The 24338-nt window shown below is 41.5% G+C and overlaps 1 protein-coding gene across 2 annotated transcripts in view; it reads right to left on the bottom strand.

Annotated features, from left to right (window-relative positions):
- The window catches only part of CA8 (carbonic anhydrase 8), an 84227-nt gene extending 63731 nt beyond the window's left edge, over nucleotides 1-20496 (bottom strand). For both annotated transcript variants that reach the window (XM_065902746.1, XM_065902747.1), the window contains exons 1-3: nucleotides 20106-20496; nucleotides 18467-18658; nucleotides 8528-8652 (exon numbers count right to left, since the gene is read on the bottom strand). In XM_065902746.1, the coding sequence (XP_065758818.1) occupies nucleotides 8528-8652; nucleotides 18467-18658; nucleotides 20106-20205 (417 nt within the window). In that variant the 5' untranslated portion in view covers nucleotides 20206-20496. The remainder of the gene's footprint in view (nucleotides 1-8527; nucleotides 8653-18466; nucleotides 18659-20105) is intronic.
- Nucleotides 20497-24338: the final 3842 nt, after the last annotated feature.

Raw genomic sequence — 24338 nt, 5'->3', positions numbered from 1 at the left:
AGAGTCTATTTTTTATTGGAAGATCAATTAAGAGGATATGTGTCTTACTAGAGGATTTAGATCTGTTGCTGCTGGTGCTGCTAAGTCACTTCAGTCGTGTCCAACTCTGTGTAACACCATAGACAGCAGCCCACCAGGCTCCTCCGTCCCTGGGATTCTCCAGGCAAGAATACTGGAGTAGGTTGCCATTTCCTTCTCCAATGCATGAAAGTGAAAAATAAAAGTGAAGTTGCTCAGTCGTGTCCAACTCTTAGTAGCCTACCAGGCTACTGGAGTGGGTTGTCATTTCCTTCTCCATTAGACTTGTTAGAACCCCATTTTAAATATTTCTAGGGACTTTCTTGTGGCCCAATGGTTAGGAATCCACCTGCCAATTCAGGGGACACGGGTTCGATCCCTCATCTAAGATCCCACATGCCTCGGGGCAACTAAGCCGTCGAGCCACAAGTACTGAGTCCATGTGTTGCAATTGCTGAAGCCCACACACCTAGAGCCCATGCTCCGCAACCAGAGAAGCCACCACAGTGAGGAGCCCGTGCACCACAGCTAGAGAGTAGCCCTGCTCACCCCAACTTGAGAAAATCTCCACTCAGCAACAAAGAGCCCCTGTGCCACAAGGAAGACCCAGCACAGCCCCCTCCAAAAAGGATAACTTCTGTATTAAAAATAATAATAAACATCTTTTTAAAATGTCTACATGCAGCAAGTCTATAGCCACCTATAAATTCATTATATATCATATTCATTTATAGGAACTAATTCATTTTGCACAAATTTGCCTTTACATGGTAAAACCAGCTACAATATTAATCCTTCTTTCAGTTAGCTTAGCAAGAAAAGCCTCCCATACATTTTCAAACAATGATAATGAATAATCTACTACAAGAAATCCTTATAAATGTAAAATTGAAGGTAGGTTCAAAGTAACTACTTAAAGGTCAGATTAGCCTTATACAATCCTGTTTCAAAGAGGAAACGGCAAACTGCCACATCACGTAGTACAGCTAAAAGAACATTTCTGTTTGCTCAGAACTATAATTTATTTTCTACTCACTAAAGTGTGAGATTTCTGCTCTAAATACATTTTAATAAATGAAAAAAAAACATGCTGAATCAGAGCAGGAGCTATGATTTTTATGGAATAAAAAGGCAAGTGTTCATTAGAATTCTGTTTTTATTTTTCTTTACCCAAATGTGACAGGGAGTTCCCCAATTAAGACCACTGAAGAGGCCACAGCACAAGGTTCTAATTTTTCCATCTGACTATCCAAAAGGCTCAATCTGCTAGTCCTGTGGATAATTCCTGGGTATCCAAATGATCACAATCATTACAGTTGAGAGAACTTTTTCTGGTCAAAATGATAACACCACCCAGAGAAGCTGAACATTCAAATGTGAAATTGCTTCCTTTAGTGTCAGTCTTAACTCTTCTTATTGGCAAGATTCCCTTTATTTCCCATAAAGCAACCACAATCCCAAGTATTAACTATCATGGCAAATAAACTGCTTTCAAACTAGAGCTTCATTTCCTAGTAAGACTTGGCTTTGGAAGGTGAAAAAGTAAAAAAGCACCTCTCAGAACACAAGTCAGTTCACAGATCCTGCGTGTCCTTTGCCATTTCCTGCAACAGCCACTTTCTCTCCAGATCTTTGGGAGCATCTCAGAAGGGGTGAGGGGAGTTGATGGTCCATTAAATCCACCCCAATTCTTCGGAGGTTGCAAGATTGCTCCTTGCAGACCCCTGTACCTTCACAAAGGCCCTCAGAGTTTTGTCTTCATAGCCCATAAGACCCAGGCACAAGGTCAGTTCAGTTTCACTAGAACAGAGCAAGTTTGAAACAAGCCCACCTTGGAGATCCCTGGCAGTCCAGTGGTTAGGAATCTACCTTCCAGTGTTGGGGATGCAGGTTCAATCCCTGGTCTGGGAACTAAGACCCTACATGGCTTGGAGCACAGCCAAAAAGAAAAGACCAAAAAGCAAAAACATACCCACATCTAAATGTGGGTGCATGCAGACATAAATGTCAGGGGCAGTGGAGAGGGGGACATAGATTCTAGTGTTGTCTCCTTCCATCTAAATCACCAAAGACAAAACCAGTAGCAAAGGATAATTCTTAAATGGAGCATTTAATTAATCAAAGGACATGCTTCTACATCATGGTTTCCTGTAAAGTGCTCTGTGACCCTCAACCTTTGGGAGCCTCAGATTTCTCTAAGGTTAATAAGAGTTTAGAAAGTTACTTCAGTATAACTTTTCTAAGTGATCTCTAAAGTTCTTCTCACAAATAAAATATTTGACCATATGCCTTGTATGTCTAATCCTCATCATGGTCTAACTCACTGAAGTTATCCTGTTATACTTCCTTGGAAAGTCAATGGAAGTCTCTATTTTGGAAGAGATTCACAAACTTTAAAAACTCAACTTGGGATGCCTGTGGAGATCAAATAACTTGAAAAGATCTTCTATTAACGAATGAAACTCTTCTTGCTATCTCCTCAGGAAATGAATAAAAATCAACATCTTTCTGTCAAATGAATATGCAAGTGAGTTGAAAGGCAGCAACCCAAAGGTCAGGAGTTATTCACTCAAAGAACACTTAAATGATAGACACTACTATTTGCCTGAAAACAACAGAAGAAATGCGGGATATCTGGAGACCTGGGGCATTGAGTGCATGGAGTATAATATTCAGGATTGGCATTTTATTATAAGATACATTCTTCATAGTGTTTTGTTGGCCTATTTTACAACCAAGGGCTGACTCTTCACAATTGAAGACTCTGCTCAGGACTTCTCGGAGGATCCAGTGGTTAAAGACTCCTCACTTCCAATGCAAGGGGCACCAGCTCAATCCCTGGTCAGGAAACTAAGAAACCACATGCTACACCATGTGACCAAAAAGTTGGCTTTTCTTTTTCTATTTTAAAAAAGGACTCCTGCTTCACACAACAGAACTTCATCTTATGCACTCAACTTTCCATAGACAGCTGGTATGTAGCTCAGTTCTCACTGAGCCCTTGAGAGTACACAGAGCAAGAGCTTCTCTTTGACTACAATGTAAATAAAGATAAGAGTCGGCCCTACAATAGCTGTGTCTCTGTCTGGATAATTCACTCTCAAAGGGTAAACTTTTAGGCCCAAAGGGGATGAAAGTCAAACCCGAGCTCCGATCTCCTGCTGGTGTGTGGGCAGGGTCGGTGCCCGTTCTGATAAAACCACCATTCATCTGTAGTGAAATGAGGAAAATGGAAATAACCCAGGGAGTTTTTTTAAAGTTCAGTAGATAGATAGCTGCTGGTGAGAAGTTGTGGTATAACACAGGGAGCCCAGTCACGTACTCTGTGATGACCTAGGGGGGTGAGATGGGGGAAGGGAGGGAGGCTTAAGAGGGAGGGAATATATGTATAATTACAGCTGATTTACCATGTCGTATGGCAGAAATCAACACATTGTAAAACATGTACTGACAATTCTACATGTAGGGCAGCAAAGGTGACACAGATGTAAAGGACAAACTTTTGGACTCAGTGGGAGAAGGAGAGGGTGGGATGACTTGAGAGAATTGCATTGAAGCATTGAAACATATACATTACCATATGTAAAACAGATAGCCAGTGCAAGTTTGGTGTATGATGCAAGGCACCCAAAGCCGGTGCTCTGTGACAGTCTGGAGGGATGGAGTGGGGAGGGAGGTGTGAGGTGGGGGTCAGGATAGAGGGGACACATGTATACCTATGGCCGATTCATACTGATATAAAGCAAAAACCACCACACTATTATAAAGTAATTATCCTCCAATTCAAATAAATAAATTTTTAAAGAAATTTTTAATGTGAAATCAAAATAAATAAATAAAAGTTCAGTCTATTCAACGTATAGGCTGGTGTTTATCCTGAGATCATATTCTTCCTACATTTAGTTATTAAATTAGAGAACCTCCCTTTGCAAAATGATAGGGAGAGCAGAAAGCTAATATTATTATTTAAAGGGAAAAAAAAAACTTAAACATACTATTGATCTCTCCATCCCCCAGATTTTTTCTTAATTTTGCTGCTCTGGCACAAAACCTGAATGCTTGGAATGTACTCTCCCATAAAAGTATGAGTGTAGCAATCCCTGTGTGAAGATTAATTGCAATTTACCAGGAGTTAAACATTAGACTGTGGTGTTGGAGAAGATTCTTGAGAGTCCCTTGGACTGCAAGGAAATCCAACCAGCCCATCCTAAAGGAGATCAGTCCTGGGTGTTCATTGGAAGGACTGATGCTGAAGCTGAAACTCCAGGACTTTGGCCACCTGATGCGAAGAGTTGACTCATTGGAAAAGACCCTGATGCTGGGAGGGACTGGGGGCAGGAGAAGGGGACGACAGAAGATGAGATGGATGGATAGCATCACCGAATCGATGGGCATGAGTTTGAGTAAACTTTGGGAGCTGGTGATGGACAGGGAGGCCTAGTGTGCTGCGATTCATGGGGTCGCAAAGAGTCAGACGCAACTGAACTGAACTGAACTGAACTGAACTGAAACATTAGACTACCTTGAAATAGCAAAGAACATGACAGTCTCCACATACAAAATGACTAAAACACAACTCATATCCTGAAAGTTGAATTTGAATGTAAATATCTAGAAGTTCCTCCATTATTTGGATTTGAAACAAAATTAATATGAATACAATAAATAATTCTAGTGATATGGTGGATTCACAAAGCATAGAGTTAATCACAAAATTCATACAGTATTAAAGTTGAACATCAAGAGCTAAGACATCCAACGACATCCAAAGAAAATACGAAGCTTCTACAGCAGCCAGAAGGACAAACATATGGGAATTAATTTGACTGGATCCCATACTTGTCTTATATCAACAACCTTCTACTCACACTTGCTGTCTTGATTAAATATCATGATGTAAAATATCCACACGGTAAGAATTCAAGCTGGTAGACATCACCCAGACACTTGTGAAAATAGTTAATACATGCAAACCCATTAAGTTTTAGGTAACAGGAAGAAAAATGCAGCACAATTTTCTTTTCTCTTGTTAAGGCACTGTCATTTAAGCAGAAATCTGGAGTCTTCATAATAGAATTTGGTTTACAAGATGAAAACATGGCAAGAAGCATCAGGCAGCCATGTTTCCGTGTTTCTCAAAACTGCAAATCTCAAGTAGGAAAAGCAGAAAGGACATGCTTGATCCATCTTGCTGCGAGCAAGAGCTGCAGTTTAAATTGTCTAATATCACAAAGTGTGTTAATTTTCGAAGTGATGTGTCTGACTACTAGTAGCATCAAACATATATTCAGGATTGTTTTTAGGCCTGCATTTATCATTTTAAAAGGGTTTCCCAGGTGGTGCAGCAGTAAAGAATCCTCCTGCCTATGCAGGAGATGCAAGAGATGCAGGTTCAATTCCGGGTGGGGAAGATCCCCTGGAGTAGGAAATGACAACCCACTCCAGTATTCTTGCCAGGAAAATTCCATGGACAGAGAAGCCCAGTGGGCTACAGTCCAGGAGGTCACAGTTGGACACAATTGAGCACACACACACATAATTTTTAAAAGTCAACAGGCAAGCTTGATGAATTTCTGTTAAAAGCTATCCCCATGTTATATGCAACAGACAAGTTAAATATCTGTTTACAGTGTTTGTGGAATAAACCATCCATTTAAGTTTAAGTAAAATCAACAAAAAGGAAATATGTATCGAAATATCTTCTGGAGATTAAAGTCAATCTTAAACTGCAAATAAGAAACAAAAAGTGTCCTAGAAAATTATTTTTTTTTTAAATCATGTACCCCAAACTGTACCTGGTCCCCTCACTTTCCACTGTTCCTTTGGTTATGTCCTTATGTTCCAAACGGCCGCTGATGGCAGTTCAGGACAGGGGGATGGTAGCAATTTATCTACCTATCTCCACTTAGGCATCTCATTCCCTCCTCAACTATTCTACATGGAGTCTGTCTCTCTTTCACTGAGTCAGCCCTCTCTGCCTGAAAACCCAACTTACCTTTCACTGCCTCCGTTAAAACAAAACAAAACAAAAAACACCTGACTCACAGTTACCTCCCTCTAACTCTGTGCACCCCCAGCACTAATGCACTCAACAGGACCCAGCACTAAAAACCAACATCAGATGACCAGTAGAAGTATTTCTCTCTAGGACTGGATCAGAGATAATCTGGGATAACACAGAATTCAAATATTATTCATCACCTATTTTGGAAAAATTACAGTCAGTAATTCCATCATTCTAAACATAAAAATATTTCTGCAGAAACAAAACCAGAATTTAATCTCCACTCAGCACAAACCATTACCTGTGCTTAATGGACCAGGACAGTTAAACCTTCATCAAGTAGCAGGACCAGTCTGAACGTTCGATCCGGAAGTTCTTTTTGACTTCGGGGAGAAAGCACATATCACTGACTCACTTAAGCGAATAAAACTCCCCAAGGCTGTAAATTCTGTGTGTCACAAGCAAAGTCACTGAATCTTCATCCAGAAGTTGGTGCTTTCCCAAGGACTCCCATCTCTCCCTAAATTTTTGATTAGACCAATATATCTTTGAAGGCTGGTTGAAATGGAGAAGCTTTTCAAACACAAAGAAGAGGGCAGGATGACAGCACAGTGTTTTCCTGTCCCTCCACAGCCCTCGGCTTCTCTGCAGATTTAGTTATTTGGAATTGTCTTTGGTCCTCTCTCTTCTCTCGTATGTTCTGGCGTGAACTCTTCCTTCTCACATTGGATGGGGATAGGGCAGCAGCAAGAGGTGACACAGAGACAGGGTGGAACTGTTTCAAGGCACTAGAAGTGAGAGGATGTCTATGGGCATTGAGGAAAAAAGCCCCTAGAAAGGTAACATTTGAAGACCCAACATCGCCCATCAAGTCCTTAAAGAAGTATCTCCAATTATTGTCCTTAGTATCACATAACACATATACTATTCAACACACTGCAATTGGTTTTTTCCCTCCATCCTCAAAACATGTAGTATTTTTTCATTTAATATTTCTTTTAAGACCCTGAGTTTTTTTTTTTAAATGAAGGGATATTTTGAGCTTTCAAAAGAAAACTTTTTTAATGATTATTCAAGCAACACTGAGAAATATTTTCTTTGATTTCATTCTTTAAGGTACATGTATCACTTATATAAACAGTATAGTGATTTCCAGGCAATGAGGCAGATATGAATGTGGCATCTGGTCATGAGCAATTCCATACTGCAGTACCTGCAGCTGGGAATGATAGAGAGGAAGACTGGCATTTTGATGGCCCCTCAGATATACCATTACTTGTCACTGATGGACTATTTCCCAGGTGAGAACTTTGGTCCTTATAGAAAGAAATATGAAAAAAAAAAAGAAAGAAATATGAACAACAGAGGCATCCTGTCAATCGCACCAACATGGGTTGTCTCGATGTTCCTTGCACTGGACTCAACATTGGAAGGAACACAGAGACTGAGAGGGAGACTGTCTTAGCTTGGGTTGTGATAACAAATTACCATAGACTGGTAGCTTAAACAACAGAATTTATTTCTCACGGCTCTGGAGGCTGGGAAGTCCACAATCAGGGTACCTGGTGAGAGCCCACTTCCTGGCTTGGAGATGGTCCTGTGACCATCAACCAGCAGTGAGCAAGGAGAAGCAAGCTCCCTCTGGAGGCAAGAGGGCACTAATTCCATTCATGAGGGCCCCACCCTCATGACCTCTTCTAATCCTAATCACCTTCCAAAGGCTCCACCCCCTAATATCATCACATGAAGGGGTAGAGTTTCCAACATATGAATTGAGGGGGTGGGGGGTGGCAAATCACAAACACTTCAATCCATAACAAGAGCCCACAGTTAGTGAGAAGGACTCTTTAAACACTAAAGGTTACAATGCATGAGATCAATGCCTCAGCAGCCATCTATCAAGGGAACTGGGAGCATTGAGGAGGAAGAAATTAATTCTGCTTTGGGAAGGAACTCAGAAAGAGGCCCATGAGGAAATGACATGCTAACTAGATACTGAAGAAGAGCAGGAGTTGACTAAGAAGATAAGTAGGAGAGTGACTTCCTCAGACAAAATAACTCTCTAAAAATCTCTTCTCTCTCCCCCTAATTGCTTGAGATGAATAAATCAACTTACCAATTTTAATCAAAACTAAACTAGATTTTAATTACCATTGAGGTTTCTCCAAAAGTTGCCTTCTGCTTATCATCTATTCATAGGATCCACAAAAGTGACCTGCTGAATCTGCAGAATTTTTACAATAATACTACTACTATGATGAAACTTTACAGCATAGATTACCTTTATAACCAACAGCCCCTGAGCATTCTCCAGGCCCACTAAGGCTAACGGGAAGTTTCTTCTGCTGCCAAAAGCTTATTGAGGACTTTTTCATTTTAATATTAATTGATAAAATTCAAGAACTACACAGCTACTTGGAAACTAAATCATTTTCAGTAAATCACCAAATACTCTACATGAACAACAAAGTTTTGGTGTTGTTCAAGCTGATTTGTTCTTCTTACCTCCATAGGAAAAGCTTTGAAATTAACTGTGTGCTCAGAACCACGCTGGTTTTCTCTTCCCCAATGAAATCTAACTTCATACAGCTCAAATTCATGTCCTTGAGGCAATGGACCTCCTGATAGAACTGAAAAAAGAAAATAAGTTCTACTTAATTACATCTCAAACACATTCATCAGCACAGCATTGTAAACATTTGGGGACATTTTTTGCCAAGAGGTCTCATAAATTCTACAGATTAAATTCACATAGCCAAAATGAGGAGAGTATAGCTACTGTGGGATGAGTTCATACTATCATCTTGATACAGCAGACATTCAAAAACTCTAAAATACTTGAGAATGACATGTATATGTTAACTTCTTATATATTTTAGGCATAGGAGCAGACAGGAGATAAACACAGCAGCTATAGCAGTTTCCCCTGAGACTTAAACTTAGCATTGATCAGGAGATAAGAATATGACCTGAGTCTCAGACTGACCAATAATTTTCTATAGACTTATCACTAAATTAAACATTGTTTATAGATAATCCATTACACAAGCACACTTTCAACTGAGAGAACAGATGTTAGCTGGCATAATTACCCATGAAGCCAATTATTATTAAGCCAACCTGGTTTTCCAACAATGAAATCACAATTTTTAAAAAGCTATCTATCATCCAGTGTTATGTAAATGCAAACAAAATAAAACTGTGATAAAATATTCACAATATTTAAAATATTAAATTTTAGTTCTATGGGGCCCTGACTCTATGTCCCACTTCTGGAGATAACCTAGAACTCTGTCCCAAACAAGGGCACTCTGAAGGATGATGGAAAGTACATCTAGTCTTGAAGCAACAAAATATTGGGCAGGGAACTAAGATCTCGCTTCAAGCCACTGCTCACTGCTGTCTCCCTGAGATCGAGATCAGCCTGCACCATTTGAAACTGAAGCACCCTTCACCCTCTGTGTCTATGACCCGACCTAAGGCTTTGGGGTACTGGCGGGGGTGGAGTGGCAGGGTTGTGAGGGGCACGGTTCCAACACTCCACTCTTAAAAAAGAGCAGAAAGTTGTCTTGAATGAGGCTTAGCTCCACAAGGCTAAGCGGAAAGAAACGGGAGTATTGTGAAAACAAAGAGGATTAAAAATATTTTTCCCCAAAACATTTTCATCAGGTACACACACACACACACACACACAGTTTCTGAAACCGTTACAGAGCAGTTCACTAGTACTATCTTATAGCAGTGGGTGAAGCTGATCCTGTTAGTGAGTTCAGGGGCAGAAAAGAGAGAGCTGAGCGTCACCAGTACACCTCCCACCTGCCTAGTGGCCAATATTTCTTCAGATTAAAACTTGGAAATAGAGATGATATTTTTAAATGCCCTGAAAATTCAAACTGCACAGATGTATGTCTTATTGAAAAGAAGTTCCAGGTCCACAGGGGTTTCACTGAAAAATACCTGAACAAATACTTTTTGATCACCTACACTGTGGCAGGCACATGGTGTTTAAGACACATGGATGTTGACACAACAGACAAAACTCACTGGCTTCATGGATCTTACATCCTGCTGGGATGAAATGCAAATGTATATATTTATGAAGATCAGACTTTTACTATGATATTTATTTGGTCATTACAGGGTTTCCCTGGTGGCTCAGACAGTAAAGAATCTGCCTGTAATGTGGGAGACTCAAGTTCTATCCCTGGGTGGAGAAGCTCCCCTGGAGAAGAGAATGGCAACCCACTCCAGTATTCTTGCCTAGAGAATCCCACGGACAGAGGAGCCTGGTGGGTTACACTCCACGGGGTCGCAGAGTCAGCCAAGACTGAACAACTAACACTTTCACTGTTGGTCATTACACGGTCCTCATGCTCAAGAAAATTCTAATGAAACCAGATCCCCGGGGTCTTACATTCTACTGGGCTGAAAAGGAACACAAAGAAGGGAAGCGTTTTTAACCAAGCCTGGTCCCCTGGGAGAGGTGACAAAGGGGAAGCTATCAGCCAAGAATTGGTTCTGGTACCTTTCACTTTTGCTGCAGACAAATAATCCAAAGTTAACTCACACTAAAATCACAGGGCCATGCAAAGCCATAAAAACTGACAATATCCTGAATTCAGAATTTTATGAGGTTCCAGGTAAAAGCATTACCTGGTCATCCCCCACAAGTGATTGTGTTTACAGACTACAAATAAATAGCAGCTCTCTTTCACCCATTTGGCAGCATCCTCTCAAGGCATTATTTTTCCTTTGGACCATTTACTTGCTTTACAAGAAAACTAGTCATACCAAGAGAAGAACACTTTTCCTGCATTTATGAATATCAAATTTTGCTGAGTGATATTTTGTCACTCTATGGCAGGTTTATTAGTTGTGGTATCATCACATCCAATAAAATTACCATGAAACATGAAACTCACAATGATGTTGTGCTGCATTTCCTGAGAATAACAAAACTGTGAAAAAGATACAGGATACACTGTTGTCATTGCTACCACCTCCGTTGTCTTGAACGCTTTTTCTTTGATAGGCGTGGCCACTACACTTATAATATAAAAGAGCTCCTTTCAGAAGCTTCTGCAAAATCTGAGAATCCATAGAGACATGACACATATACACTCCCCTGAATCAATCTAAGCTTCTATAATCCTTTGCTGAAAACAGATTTGCCAGAGAGTTCAAAGGTTGAGTCCCCCTCATTTCATTCAAGTTCAACACACGTTTTGAGATGGACTCCATGTCTGGCCATGTGCTGACCATTGTGTGTAAAAGGAAGGATATAGCCTTGCACTAGCAAGGCATTCTCAGTGCTGAAGGAACTAAAAGTGATTTCATAGGGGCAGAAGGGAAAGGGGCTTCCCCAATGGCTCAGCAGGTAAAGAATTCAACTGCAATGAAGTAGATAGGAGTTCAGTCCCTGGGTTGGGAAGATCCCCTGGAGGAGGAAATGGCAACCCACTCCAGTATTCTTGCCTGGAGAATCCCATGAACAGAAGAGCCTGGTGGGCTACAGTCCATGGGGTCGTAAAGAGTTGGACATGACTGAGGACAGAAGTTAAAAAAGAAGAAAGAGCAGAGGAAAATGCACAAGGCAGTTGGAACCCAGCAGGATCCAAACCAAAACCAAGAGTGGGGGTTGGGGGGGAGGGGAGGAGTTAGAAAGTAATCAGGGAAGACTTTATGGAGGAGGTGACAGCTAAGCAAGCCTTAAAGGGTCAGCTAAGTGCAGAAGTGAGAGACTATATTTTAGAAGCATAAAGAAGAGGTTCAGAAAGACTCAGAGGTGGGAAATGGCCAGAATGGGTGCCAAGAGAAGAAAGTCAGAGGTGTCCAATGGCCAAAGGCAGGCCTCAAGGTATTAAACTGGCCGAGTGGGGGTGGGCAGATGGCAGCCCATGCAGATGGGCTGGAGTTTATCTTGGAGAATCATCAATAGTTTTTAAGCAGTGGGCTAATATTTTTGCATTTTAAAATATTACTCCCAGGCCTGGGACTTCCCTGGTGACCCAGTGGTTAGGACTCTGTGTTTCCACTGCAGAGGGGTACCAGTTCCATCCCTGGTCTGGAAACTAAGATCCTGTGTGCCGCGAGGCACAGCCAAAGAAAAAGTGGATTAAAATGTTACTCCTAGGTCTGCATAGATGGTAGATCAGAAAAGTGCAAGCCCAACTGTTGAGAAAGCTGCAGCCACAGCCAAAGACAGCATGATTGGGAGACAGAGCCTTATGGAGTCATGACCCCAAATTCAGGAAGACCAACGCCAATGGCCCCTGATGGATCCCCCAAAGAATCAGCGGTCCTTAAAGTTCATTCTCAATAAGTTTTTTTAATTTATTTTAAATTGAACTATAATTGCTTCACAATGTTCTATTAGATTCTGCCGTACAACAACATGAATCAGATATAAGTACACATATATCACCTCCCTCTGGAGCCTCCCTCCAACTCCCTTTCACCACTCTAGGTCATCAAAGAGCACTTCTCAATAGGTTTAAAGACCTTATAACCTCAGTTTAATTTTTAAGGAATCCCAAATGTATTCATAAAACATTCTAAAAAATAGTATTAATTAGTTCTTTTAACATTTGAAGTCTTCAAAGCAACAATCAATATGTTTAACAGTCCTTAGCTTTTAACCTATAGCTTTATTTCACATTAAAGAATAAATATCATCAGCTCATAAATGCAGTGCTAACATCAAACAATAGGGCAAGGAGGCCAGTTAAACTGGGTCTATAAGCAAAGTGAAGCAGATGAAGATGACAGTCCAGATAATTCAAGTCCCCCAGAGTCAGCTAATAATAAATATGATCATAAAGAGATTCAAGTTTTGCTCTCCTAGTTGTCCTCATTTACATGAACTTCTCTAAGAAGAGATAAGTTAATATGTATTTCAGGTAGTAAATGATCAATAAATATGCATTAATGGAGGGAGGGCTATCATTTGAGGACCAGCTGAAGGAACTAATTATGTCTGGAAAAGAAAAACAGCAACTTCATGATGCGTTGGTAGTAGTGAATATTTTAAAGGATGTCATATGGAAGAACAATTGCAGGACCTCTCTGGTGGTCCAGTCCGCCTGCCAATGTATGTAGGGACACATGTTCGACCCCTGGTCTAAGATCCCACATGCTGCAGGGCATGTGGCACACCCATGTGCCACAACTACTGAGCCCGCGCACCCTACAGCCTGTGCTCTGCAACAAGAGAAGACACCGCAATGAAAAACCCACGCCCCACAGCTAGGGAGTAGCCCCCATCTGCCACAGCTAGAGGAAGCCTGCAAGCAGCAAGGAAGACCCAGTACAGCCAAAAATAAATGTTAAAATAAAATTTTAAAAATAAAAAAAAGGAGAAAGTACAATTACATGTGTTCTGTATAGATCCAGAATTCTACAGTAGAAGTGATGAAGGAGATCCCAGGACTTTTTGATGTGGTTTCACTCAAAAGCATAATGGATCCTCTCTCAGTGAGGCATGAATATCTTTTCCTGAGCTGTTTAAGCTGAAGACATGCAGCTACTGGCCAGAGGGTCTGAGATCGGGGGCTGGAATGGTGGCCTCCAGGGGGCCAACCCATTCAGTGAATCTATGATTCAGTCACCTTCCTAATCTCATCTGCTGCCTTATTGTTATCACCTACACAATCAGACTATTTTCTTCTCAAGAAGAGGGTCGAGGAAGAAACTTTGAGAAATTCCATCAATTAAGGATAATGGGGAATGAAGAACTGGCAGAGGAAAGGTAGTCAAAATTAAGAAGAAACATCCAGAGCTGGTGTGTCATTGAGACCAACAGGAGAAAGAGTTTCCAAAAATTTCACAGCAAATGCAGCAGAATTAAAGTACTGTAAAGATTTTAAAGTGGTCCTTTGATCGTGGGATGAGGAGCTTATCAATGACCTTGGTTTGGAAACTTTGAGCAGGAGGTCTGGAGTGAAAGACTTGTGCTCATGACATCTCTCAAATTTAAAACCCCAGATAGGGTTATTAAGGGCTTCCCTCATAGCTCAGTCAGTAAAGAGTCTGCCTGCAATGCAGGAGACCCAGGTTCAATTCCTGGGTCAGGAAGATACCCTGGAGAAGGAAAGGGCAACCCATTTCAGTATTCTTGCCTGGAGAATCCCATGGACAGTAGAGCCTGGCAGGCTACAGCCTATGGGTCGCAAGAGTCGGACAGGAATGAGCAACTAAGCATACTTACCTAAGGAAACTATACCATAAGGATTATGCTAGAAGCTTTCACTTAATAAGTGGAAGTATTTAAATTATACTATAGTTGTTCTAACTCCTTTTAGTAATTCTGTACTCTTTTTTAATACAAAACAAAAAAAATTTAAGACTTTTTATATAGACCATTTTTAAAGTCTTTATTGAATTTGTTACAATACTGTTTCCATTTTACGTTTTGATTTTTTGGCCACAAGGTATGTCTTAGCTTCCCAACCAGGGATCGAACCCACGACTCCCTGCACTGGAAGTGAAGACTCAACCACTGGACCACCAGGGAAGTTCCCCCAAAAAAATTTTAATTGTGCTTATTCTACAAATTTTTTATTAAATAAAAAACAAAACAGCATCCAAGGAACCTTCGATGCATTACTACCAAGCAAAAGAAGCCAAGTAGAAGCCTATAAAATGTATGATTCCAACCACATGACATGAAAAATGCAAAACTATGGAGACAGTATAAGGATTTGTGATCTCCAAGAGCTGGGAAGAGAGACAGAAGAAAAGGAGGAACACACAGAATTTTTAGGGCAGTGAAATCATTCTGTATGATATTACAGTAGTGGACACATGTCATTAAACATTTGTTCAAGCTCAAAAACACCAAGAGCAAACCCTAATGTAAACTATGGACTCTGGGTGTAGATGAGGTGTCAATGTAGGTTCATTAACTATAATGAATGTACCCTCTGGTTACACGCTTTTTCACCTGCAGTCAACAACCAGAATACAGACAGCCAGGTGTGAGCCATCACATGGCTTCCCCCAGAGAAATCCATAAACCTACAAAGGCTCCTCCAACAACACAGCCTGCTCCTACATAACCATGTTACTGTGACAGGCACCAGACCTCAATCCCTGCCCACATGCAGAGCCTCTAACTTGACTTTTAGACCCATTACTAAACGTGAACAAAGAGCCAAAGATCACTGGACATTTGAGAAGAACCTCCGGCATAAAAGAGAGAGACCAAAACAAACAGAAGAAGAACCCCAGAATAAAACAGAAACACAGGAGAACAGAAAAAAGATCCTGTAATCAAGAAATAAACACCGGTAGGTGTTTTTTTTTAAATTCATAGAATAAGCACCATATTTTAGAAATTAAAAATATAGGAGCAGATTAGAGATAAATATAAGACAATTAGAAGCCAAATATAAGAGAGTAGAAGTTTAATAGAAAGAAATAACACATGTAAATCCATGGCTGATTCATGTCAATGTATGGCAAAAACTACTACAATATGGTAAAGTAATTAGCCTCCAACTAATAAAAATAAATGAAAAAAAAAAGAAATAAGTTGAGGAAATCTAACAAAATAAAAGAAAAAAGACCTTAAAAAAGAGTTAAGGGAAAAAGAGGGGAAAAAACAGAAAACTTATCAATTAAATAGTATAAGAAAGTTCCTGAGAAATAAAAGACAATTATCTTTTGATTTCTGGGCCCACCAAGTACCCAGCACAGAGACACACAAGACATCTAAATATTTACTCTCACACGCCCTTCTTCTCAGCAAGTTACTAGGAGAGGAGCTGTGGGAGGAAATAAACCAAAAACTCTCTGAAAGGAGGGAACAGTCTCAAAGGAGGATCACATCATCCAGCAAACATGGGATAGAGCGCACAGACAGTCAGTGGACTTCCTAGGCCTGAGATCTAGGATGCTGCAGGCAATGGCAATCCAGGTGGGCTGGAGGAGAGAAGGAAGGGTGGATATGAGGGACAGAAGGACTTCAAAGGACTTTCTGAATGTCCTGGGAGAAGATGTGCCTGCCAGCCGTCAGAGAGTGTGGAAATGAAACCATGATGGATAAACAAAAAACCAAATAAACAAAAATACACTTACACCACGGGTGGGGGCCCCCCCCACATTATTCAATAAAGGAAACAGAACATAGCCTCAGCTGGAAACAATAGCTGCACAGTCATAATAATAAAAACACTGAGCTAATTTAAATAACAACTATAAGTATACAGGGATGATGGGGGGCAAAACTTCCATGTACTCAGTTGCTCTGTCATGTCCAACTCTTTGTGACCCCATAGGCTGTAGCCTGCCAGGCTCCACCATCCATGGGATTCTCCAGGCAAGAATACTGGAGTGGGTTGCCATTTCCTCCTCCAGGAGATCTTCCCAACCCAAGGATGGAACCTGGGTAAATAAATAAACTTCTCCATACACAGGTTTCTTTGTTATTTTCTTTTTTAAGTATGGAGAAATACTGAAAAAGGAGAAACAGTGAAGAAATGACTGTAGTGGTAGAAAGGAGACAGGCATCTGATGGAGCAAGGTCTCCAAAGAGGATGGAGGAAGGGGTCAGAGTGTGTGCGCCAAACAGGCCCAGACAGAAACACAGACAACTCTTCCTCCGTGGTCAAGGCAGGACCGTGTGGGCAGAGAGTCGAAACAATGCTTGATGGGCTCTGTTTTGGGGCGGCCATGAAATTAAAAGATGCTTACTCCTTGAAAGAAAAGTTATGACCAACCTAGATAGCATATTAAAAAGCAGAGACATTACATTGCCAACAAAGGTCTGTCTAGTCAAGGCTATGGTTTTTCCAGTGGTCATGTATGGATGTGAGAGTTGGACTGTGAAGAAAGCTGAGTGCCGAAGAATTGATGCTTTTGAACTGTGGTGTTGGAGAAGACTCTTGAGAGTCCCTTGGACTGCAAGGAGATCCAACCAGTGCATCCTAAAGGAGATCAGTCCTGGGTGTTCATTGGAAGGACTGATGCTGAAGCTGAAACTCCAATATTTTGGCCACCTCATGCAAAGAGTTGACTCATTGGAAAAGGCCCTGATGCTGGGAGGGATTGGGGGCAGGAGGAGAAAGGGACGACAGAGGATGAGATGGATGGATGGTACCACCATGTGGATGGCACCACATGGACATGAGTTTGAGTAAACTCTGGGAATTGGTGATGGACAGAGAGGCCTGAAGTTCATGGCGTCACCAAGAGTTGGACACAACTGAGCAACTGAACTGAACTGAACTGGATATTCACAATGAATAAAATATTCATAGTTGGAAATCAATACCTGTCCTATATAACATTAAACCCAAAGATTTTATGGCTTGAAATATCAAATTTATTGATTCAGAATTAATCTGAGTACAGTTGGTCTCTGTTTATTAAATACTCCCCAATATTTCAACATATTCCTGATTTTACATTCTTCCCAAGAAGTATAGTTAGTATTCACTATGAAAAGCAAGAAATTAATGCTAATTTTAAAATATTCTGCTCTCCTCTCCCCCATATATAAGCAAAAAAGCAATTTCCTTGGTAATTATCCAATAGTTTTTCTAAAAAACATTTCAGATCCATCTCAAATAGGTTCAGAAGGGAGGAGGAGAGTTAAAAAAATAAATAAAAGTAAGAGTTTTGTTTGCCATTTAAATCTTTCACTGAGTTTAGAGACTGATTTTGACTGCTATTAATTAAAATTCTTCTTGCCATATTAGTTATATTAATATTACTATTAATTATATTATATATAATTATATATTGATATAGTAAAGAAAATTAATTTGAAAAGTCTATCTTGGATGCCAAATTATATCAATAAATGCTGATCTTCAGTTTTACAAAGCAGTAAGACAGAATTATAATTATCTAAATGATTTGAGCTAATCAACACTTTGGACAAAACGAAGATTTGTATACTTGTGTATGTTGTTGCTCAGTCGCCCAGTCACGTCCAATTCTTTGAGACCCCATGGACTGCAGCACACCAGGCCTCTCTGTCTCTGGCCATCTCCCGGAGTTTGACCAAGTTCATGTTCTTTGCATCAGTGATGCCGTCCAGCCATCTCATCCTCTGACACCATCTTCTCCTTCTGCCCTCAATCTTTCCCAGCATCAGGGACTTTACCAATGAGTGGTCTGTTCACATCAGATGACCAAAATACTGGAGCTCCAGCATCATACATTTGTATATACTTTTCCTCAAATTTTACAGAGCTGGAATTTGACCAACTAAGGTTGTTCCAATAACATCATATAACATGGGACAACCAACTGACACCTTCATAATTTCACCCTTTCCAAAATGTTTCAGAAAATAATTCCCCCAAAATGCATGTTATGGTATATAAAGGTATCCTGACAACAGAGCTAGGCTAGTCCTACCATTAAGGTCATACAAGCTAAATCAGCTTGGCAATGACTGCTAGTTTAATAAGAAGCACACAGAAACATCTAAAATACCTGATTTCGACTTCAGGATAACCTGAATGGTATGCCCGTCATTGGCGACCTCACAGTCCCGGCAGACCACATAATTCGGGGAGAGGCGGATATCCAGCAGTGAGGGGTCATATCGAGCCTCTCTCGAGTTCAAGTTAATGGGAGACTGGTACTCCCCATTAGCATCTGGAAACACCAAGCCCCACTCAACACCTGAGGAAAAATGAAGCAAACTTAGAACGGATTGAAAAAATAAGCTACAGCAAAATTTAACATGGGAAAACTAGTTTAAACATTGTTTATGATCCTTGCCATTATTGAGAAAATTATGACTACTGTCTCTTTACAGATAAGACATGGTATTAATAAAGTGCATGCATTTTTGCACTCATAGGTTGAATGATCTAATGTTATCAAATATCACATTCGGAGTCCCAGATTAACAAAATGTTCTATTTGCTTACGTAGAGGTACTAACTTATGGATCTAGGAAATTCAGATCTTTAAGTGATTAGAAAAAGAAACAATACCACAAAAATTTCCTCTGCTCATTAGTTCAATTATGTTAAGTACTTGGAAAATTCCTATAACTCTCAACGTTCTTAGTGAGAGTCAAAAACCAAAAATCTGATGCTAGTGAGTAAAAATTTCTTATCAGAAATGCAAACAGTAGTTTGAAGTGTGCATATTCATATATACAGGGCTTCCTGGGTGGCTCAGTGGTCAAGAATCCACATTCCAAGCAGGAGACATGGGTTCTCTTCCTAGGTTGGGAGTATCCCCTTGAGAATGAAATGGAAACCCACTCTCCTAGTCTTGCCTGGGAGATCCCATGGACAGAGAAGCCTGGCAGGCTACAGGCCATAAAGTTGCAGAGTCAGACATGACTTAGCAACTGAGCACACACACACATACTCCTATATACACATACCTATATATCATGCATATATAGATAATACTCTTTCCATATTTGCATCATGCAAGTTATAAACTCTACATTTGTTGCAGATATGTAGTCAACATCAGCACCAATTGTCAGCTCCATTAGGAGTCCTACATCTTCAGGGATACATTTTAGGAAACTAAACTTTTTATACAAGGTCAATCCCCAGCTTGCCAGGCCCACTGATTCAGCTCAAAAACTTAGGACTTGTTCAGAAAAAGTTGAACGGGTCAGCATCCTTCTAGAAAACTCAGTAGCTCAAATACTTTCTCCCCGCAGGCAAGCAAGAAATAGTTTCACGGACGCGATAAGAGACAAGAATCTGGAAAAGAGTGAATATATGCGTTTGTACAACTGAATCACTTTGCTGTACATCTGAAACTAATACAACTCTGTAAACCAAAGAATTTTTTTTCAAAGAAAGAAAATAAGAGTTTCAGTAACGCTGCATTCTCAAGGTGTTCAGTAATAGTTAAGGCTGCTCTACTCGCTACTAGCCAGACGGAACTGTCACCAACGCAGCCTTCGGGCTCGCCCACCGGATGGCGGCAGGTGCCAACTGCTGCCGGCACCAAGGCCGGGCTCTCGGATAAGCACGAGGGCGACGCCCGCTCTGCCCCGAGCGCCTGCTGCCCCTAAACGGGCCGGGGACCCACGTGGGAAAGAGGGGCGGCGGAGGCGCGGGGAGCGCCAGCCTCCTGACGCGCGGCGGGTTACCTTCCTCGTAGCCCCACTCCACGCCTTCTTCCTCTTCCTCATCATCCTCCTCCTTCTCCGGGAAGGCCACGGAATCTTCGATGAAGCTCAGGTCAGCCATGGGGAGGCCCTGGGTCCCCTCGGCGCTGTCGCCGGCGGTGCCTGCGCGCCCCTGCAGAGCGAGCGCTCCGGGGCGCGAGTGGGGTGTGAGTGGGAAAGTGTGAGCGCGCGTTCCAGGGGGAGCGCTGCCGTGAGTGTGAGCGCGCGTGTGTGCGAGGGGGATGAGTGTGAGCGGGGATGAGTGTGAGCGCGTGCCGTGAAGGGCAACGTGAATGCGAGCACGCGCGCGTGCCAGGCGGGAGTCTTTCGGGCGGCGGGCCGGGGACTCGCAGCCCGAGTCCGGCAGGAGCCCAAGAGAAGCGGCGGCTCCAGGAGCTCGAGCAGGCAGGTTATAAACCCGACCGGGGCGGGGCTGGACGGGAGGGACCGCCCCCTGCGCTCCGGCCGGCCTGCGGTGGACCGCAGGGAAACGCCGGGGCTCCGGGGCGAAGCCGTGGAAACGGCGGACGCCGCCGCCCCCACCAACGACACACACAGCGGACCCCCCAACACACACACGCCCCGCTCCCGCGCCTTCCTTCTAGAGCCCGGGGTCTGCCCTGAGCACCCGGTGCGCAGAGCCTTGGCCAGGGCTCCCTACCCTTGTGTATTGTCATCTGACTCCAGGAAATACCACAAAGAACGAAGTGGGTCGGGAGAAGAGAGATGAATCACCCCGATGAGAGAGGGCTTGAGAACCCCTTACCAAAACCAAAAAACTTTCCCGCTCCGAATCTTTGTCATTGAATATTCACTTTTTAATTTAATTCATCCTTAAGACCAGTGGAAAGGAGTACGGAAAATTTTCCAGGAAGCCTAGAGTTCCTACCAATATTTAAGGGGGAAAAATTGTTTTAATCTAGAGAAGTAATTTAGGGAAATTTTTCCATTAAAAAAATATAGGCATAAGGAGTGAAAGGCAATAAAAGAAGGATTTCAAGCCTGGGTTGCTGCTTCGGACGCAGCTGGCTGTGTACACAGCTCCCAATCGCCCGGGGAAATCGTGTAAATAATGAAACGCACACATTACATAACAAACAGGAACTTTCCTGCTCCAAAAAGTCATCTTTTGAATATGCTTCTCAATCCAGCGTGAATGACTTCAACCTCCTGTTCCAGTCAATAACCTAGCGCAGGTTAACCTCGCATTTTTAGGACTGTGTGCATAATACAACCCACTCCAGTATTCTTGCCTGGGAAATCCCATGGGCAGAAGAGCCTGGCAGGCTACAGTCCACGAGGTCACAAAGGCTGGGACACGACTGAGCGTGCACCGGGGCGGCGGGGGTTGGGGGTGGGACAGGACAGAGGGGAATGGGGGATAGATATAGCCTTTAAAAATAATGAACACTGTCCCAAATATTAACCACTTTCCACTTAAGTTCTTCTAAAAGGAGCATTTTATTTCTCTTTATGTTTTTGAAACCTTTTTCACAGTCTTGAACATTTCAATCAAGTTTCTTTTTAGACGTAGGTTCATACATTCATCAAATGCTGCAACTCACAGAACCCAGGAAGATCTTGACAAGATCGTTTAGAGGCCTTGAGCTCATCGACAATGTCCATTCCCTTCTACCCCCAAAATTGCATGGATGCTAGGTGGCAGCCATTGTGTGACCACCAATTTCATTTAAAGGAGCATGTGAGTTAGAGATGTTTGCCAAATCAGAAGACAGCAAAATCTCCTGGAAAAGCTCAGTTTTCCGTGAATAAAAGGTATGCCATATGTCATATGCCATATCTCCCCACAGATAGGCTGAAAGCTTGAATAGTTAATGCTGGATTTTGCTTCTCATAGACAAATTTGCATACAGCCCACAATGTATCACCATTCATAAACCCAGTTAACTACTAGACAAATGTACATTTACCCATATTTGTTGTCTGTGAATTTTTCAACTTCATATGTATAATGTAACTGCTCTCTCCCAGCCTAGGGTACCCTGCCCAACAACATATGAGCCATTCCACCATGCATCCACATATTCAATTAACAGCCTTAATTGCTTTGAGACTGTGTGCTTCAGATTTCTGCTAATTAACTGCACCTTAAGACCTTCTCTTCTAAGATCCCCATACTGTATTATCACTAAAGATGGAATTTCTATTTCTAGTTATTATAAGATATCTGTCACCATAAAAACCTAAACATATAGATCAAAGATATAGGCCAATTCTTTGATTTACAAAATAGAACAAGCACACCTAAATCTAATATCAGAAAGTCTAAAAATATTCATGCTCTATATTATGAACGTAAGTACTCTACATAGCCCTCTGTATAATTTTAACGCATTTCAGTCCTATATCATATTTAAGTCCTCAAATTAACTGTATATTGCTCTCTTTGAGTGTTTGCATAACTGAGATCAAACCACATCCTAAAACAATTTATTGAAACTAAGACCTATGTAACTAATTACTATTTTATACTAAGAAAAGAAAAATAGAAACACCTAAAAGGAACAAAATAATCTAGGTAGCACAAGAACAAAGAGATACTGGTATTGTTTCAAAGAACCTCACACTTACACAACCCCCTACTCCCAATCCTTTCCTCCCCCTTTGCCTATCTTACCAAGGCTTTCTTACAGTACTGGTGAGTTTGAGCCCTAGAATTGTCATTAACAATCATTTCTTTCTTCTTTTATGCATGTAGGCTCTGGGAACACCTCACAGGTGGAGCTAACATTTGCCTGTCAAGAGGCTTCGAACCAGATCATAAATTTCTGAACTTCAGCAACAATGAATTATGTTCCTTTGTATGCACTTCTCTGTACTAGGCACTATGGGAGACCCTAAAATGTATAAATTCTTGTTTCTGCCCTCACAGTTGTCTTGGGGGTGAGGAGGTAGAAGTAAATAATTAACTATAATAAAGGCAATATATTAAATAGAGGTGCAAGTACCATCACATCTAAGGAAGATGCAATTCATACACAAAAGAGTGATCAAAGAAAGTTTCTGGGAAAAGACAGCATTGGAGGCAAACCAAAAAAGATGAGTAGAACTTTTGTCGGCTGCTGAGTGACAGAGTAGCGTGGCCAGCACAACTGATGATGCTAATCATGAAAGTGCTTGTTTTAGATCCATTTTATTCTCTAAATGCCTTGTGTGACCTGCCAAAACCCATCCATGATCCTCAAAACAGGTGGGCTTCGGTGGGCTCGTGTCTGAAGTAAGACACTTGGCTGGTTGTTTTGTTTGCTAGTCTGATTTTTGGTTTGTCGATAAAGACAGCAAAATTTTCCTCACTATATACATTTTTTATTTCTGAAGTTTTCAAGGTTTGTTTATTAGGCAAGTTCTGATTCTTTCTTGGGAGGGTGGAAGATGTTTCAGTCTTCATTGCAGCACTTGGGCTTTCTCTAGTTGCAGAGTACAGGCTTTAGATCATGTGGGCTCAGTAGTTGGGCTGAGCAGGCTTAGTTGCCCAGCAGACCGTGGGATGTTAGTTCCCCAACCACGGATAGAACCCAAGTCCCTTGCATTGGAAGACAGATTCTTAACCACTGGACCACCTTGGGAAATCCTTGATTTTTTCATCTTTCTTTCTTCAACAGATTACTCTCATATTTTTCCTGGTTCAAGTTGCACTTGTCAGTCTAATTTGTATAACATATTCTTGGTCTCTTGTCTTCAGAACCATCAGCTTTTAATCTTAGGGTTCTGTGTAGCTGTGGTAAATTGTGTAAATTATATTCTTATCATCTTCTGGTCCCTTCTGTGAGATTGAACCTTGTTGCTTTGACCAATTAAGTATGAGTGAAGTGCACATACCACTTTCCAATAGAAGCTTTAGGAGTTATTGAGTGGGCCCACCACCATGTTTGTCTCTCTGCCCCAAAATGACCCAGTCCAAGAAAAGCACTGCTCCTTCAGTCAGTCTGGATCCTGGAATGAAAAACACAGGGGTCAGAACCACAGCCATTCTGAAGTCAGCATGTAATGTCAATGAGAAATAAACCACTGAGATTGTGGGGCTATTTGTTATAGCAGTATAACCTAGCAAATCTGACTATTACAGTAGTCATTCAGGTAAGGGCAAGGGTAATCTTCATTGACTCAAATGCTTTTTTACATCTGTCTTTCCTTTCTTTTTTTCACAGTAAAAGTACCTCTCTGACCTGTAAGGAAACCAAACAGCCTTAAACA

This window comes from Muntiacus reevesi, chromosome 12 (genome assembly GCF_963930625.1).
Source record: "Muntiacus reevesi chromosome 12, mMunRee1.1, whole genome shotgun sequence".
In the NCBI taxonomy this organism is placed as follows: Eukaryota; Metazoa; Chordata; class Mammalia; order Artiodactyla; family Cervidae; genus Muntiacus; species Muntiacus reevesi.
The sequence above is the reverse complement of the archived record's forward strand: the minus strand, read 5'-3'. Positions and strand labels throughout refer to the sequence as shown.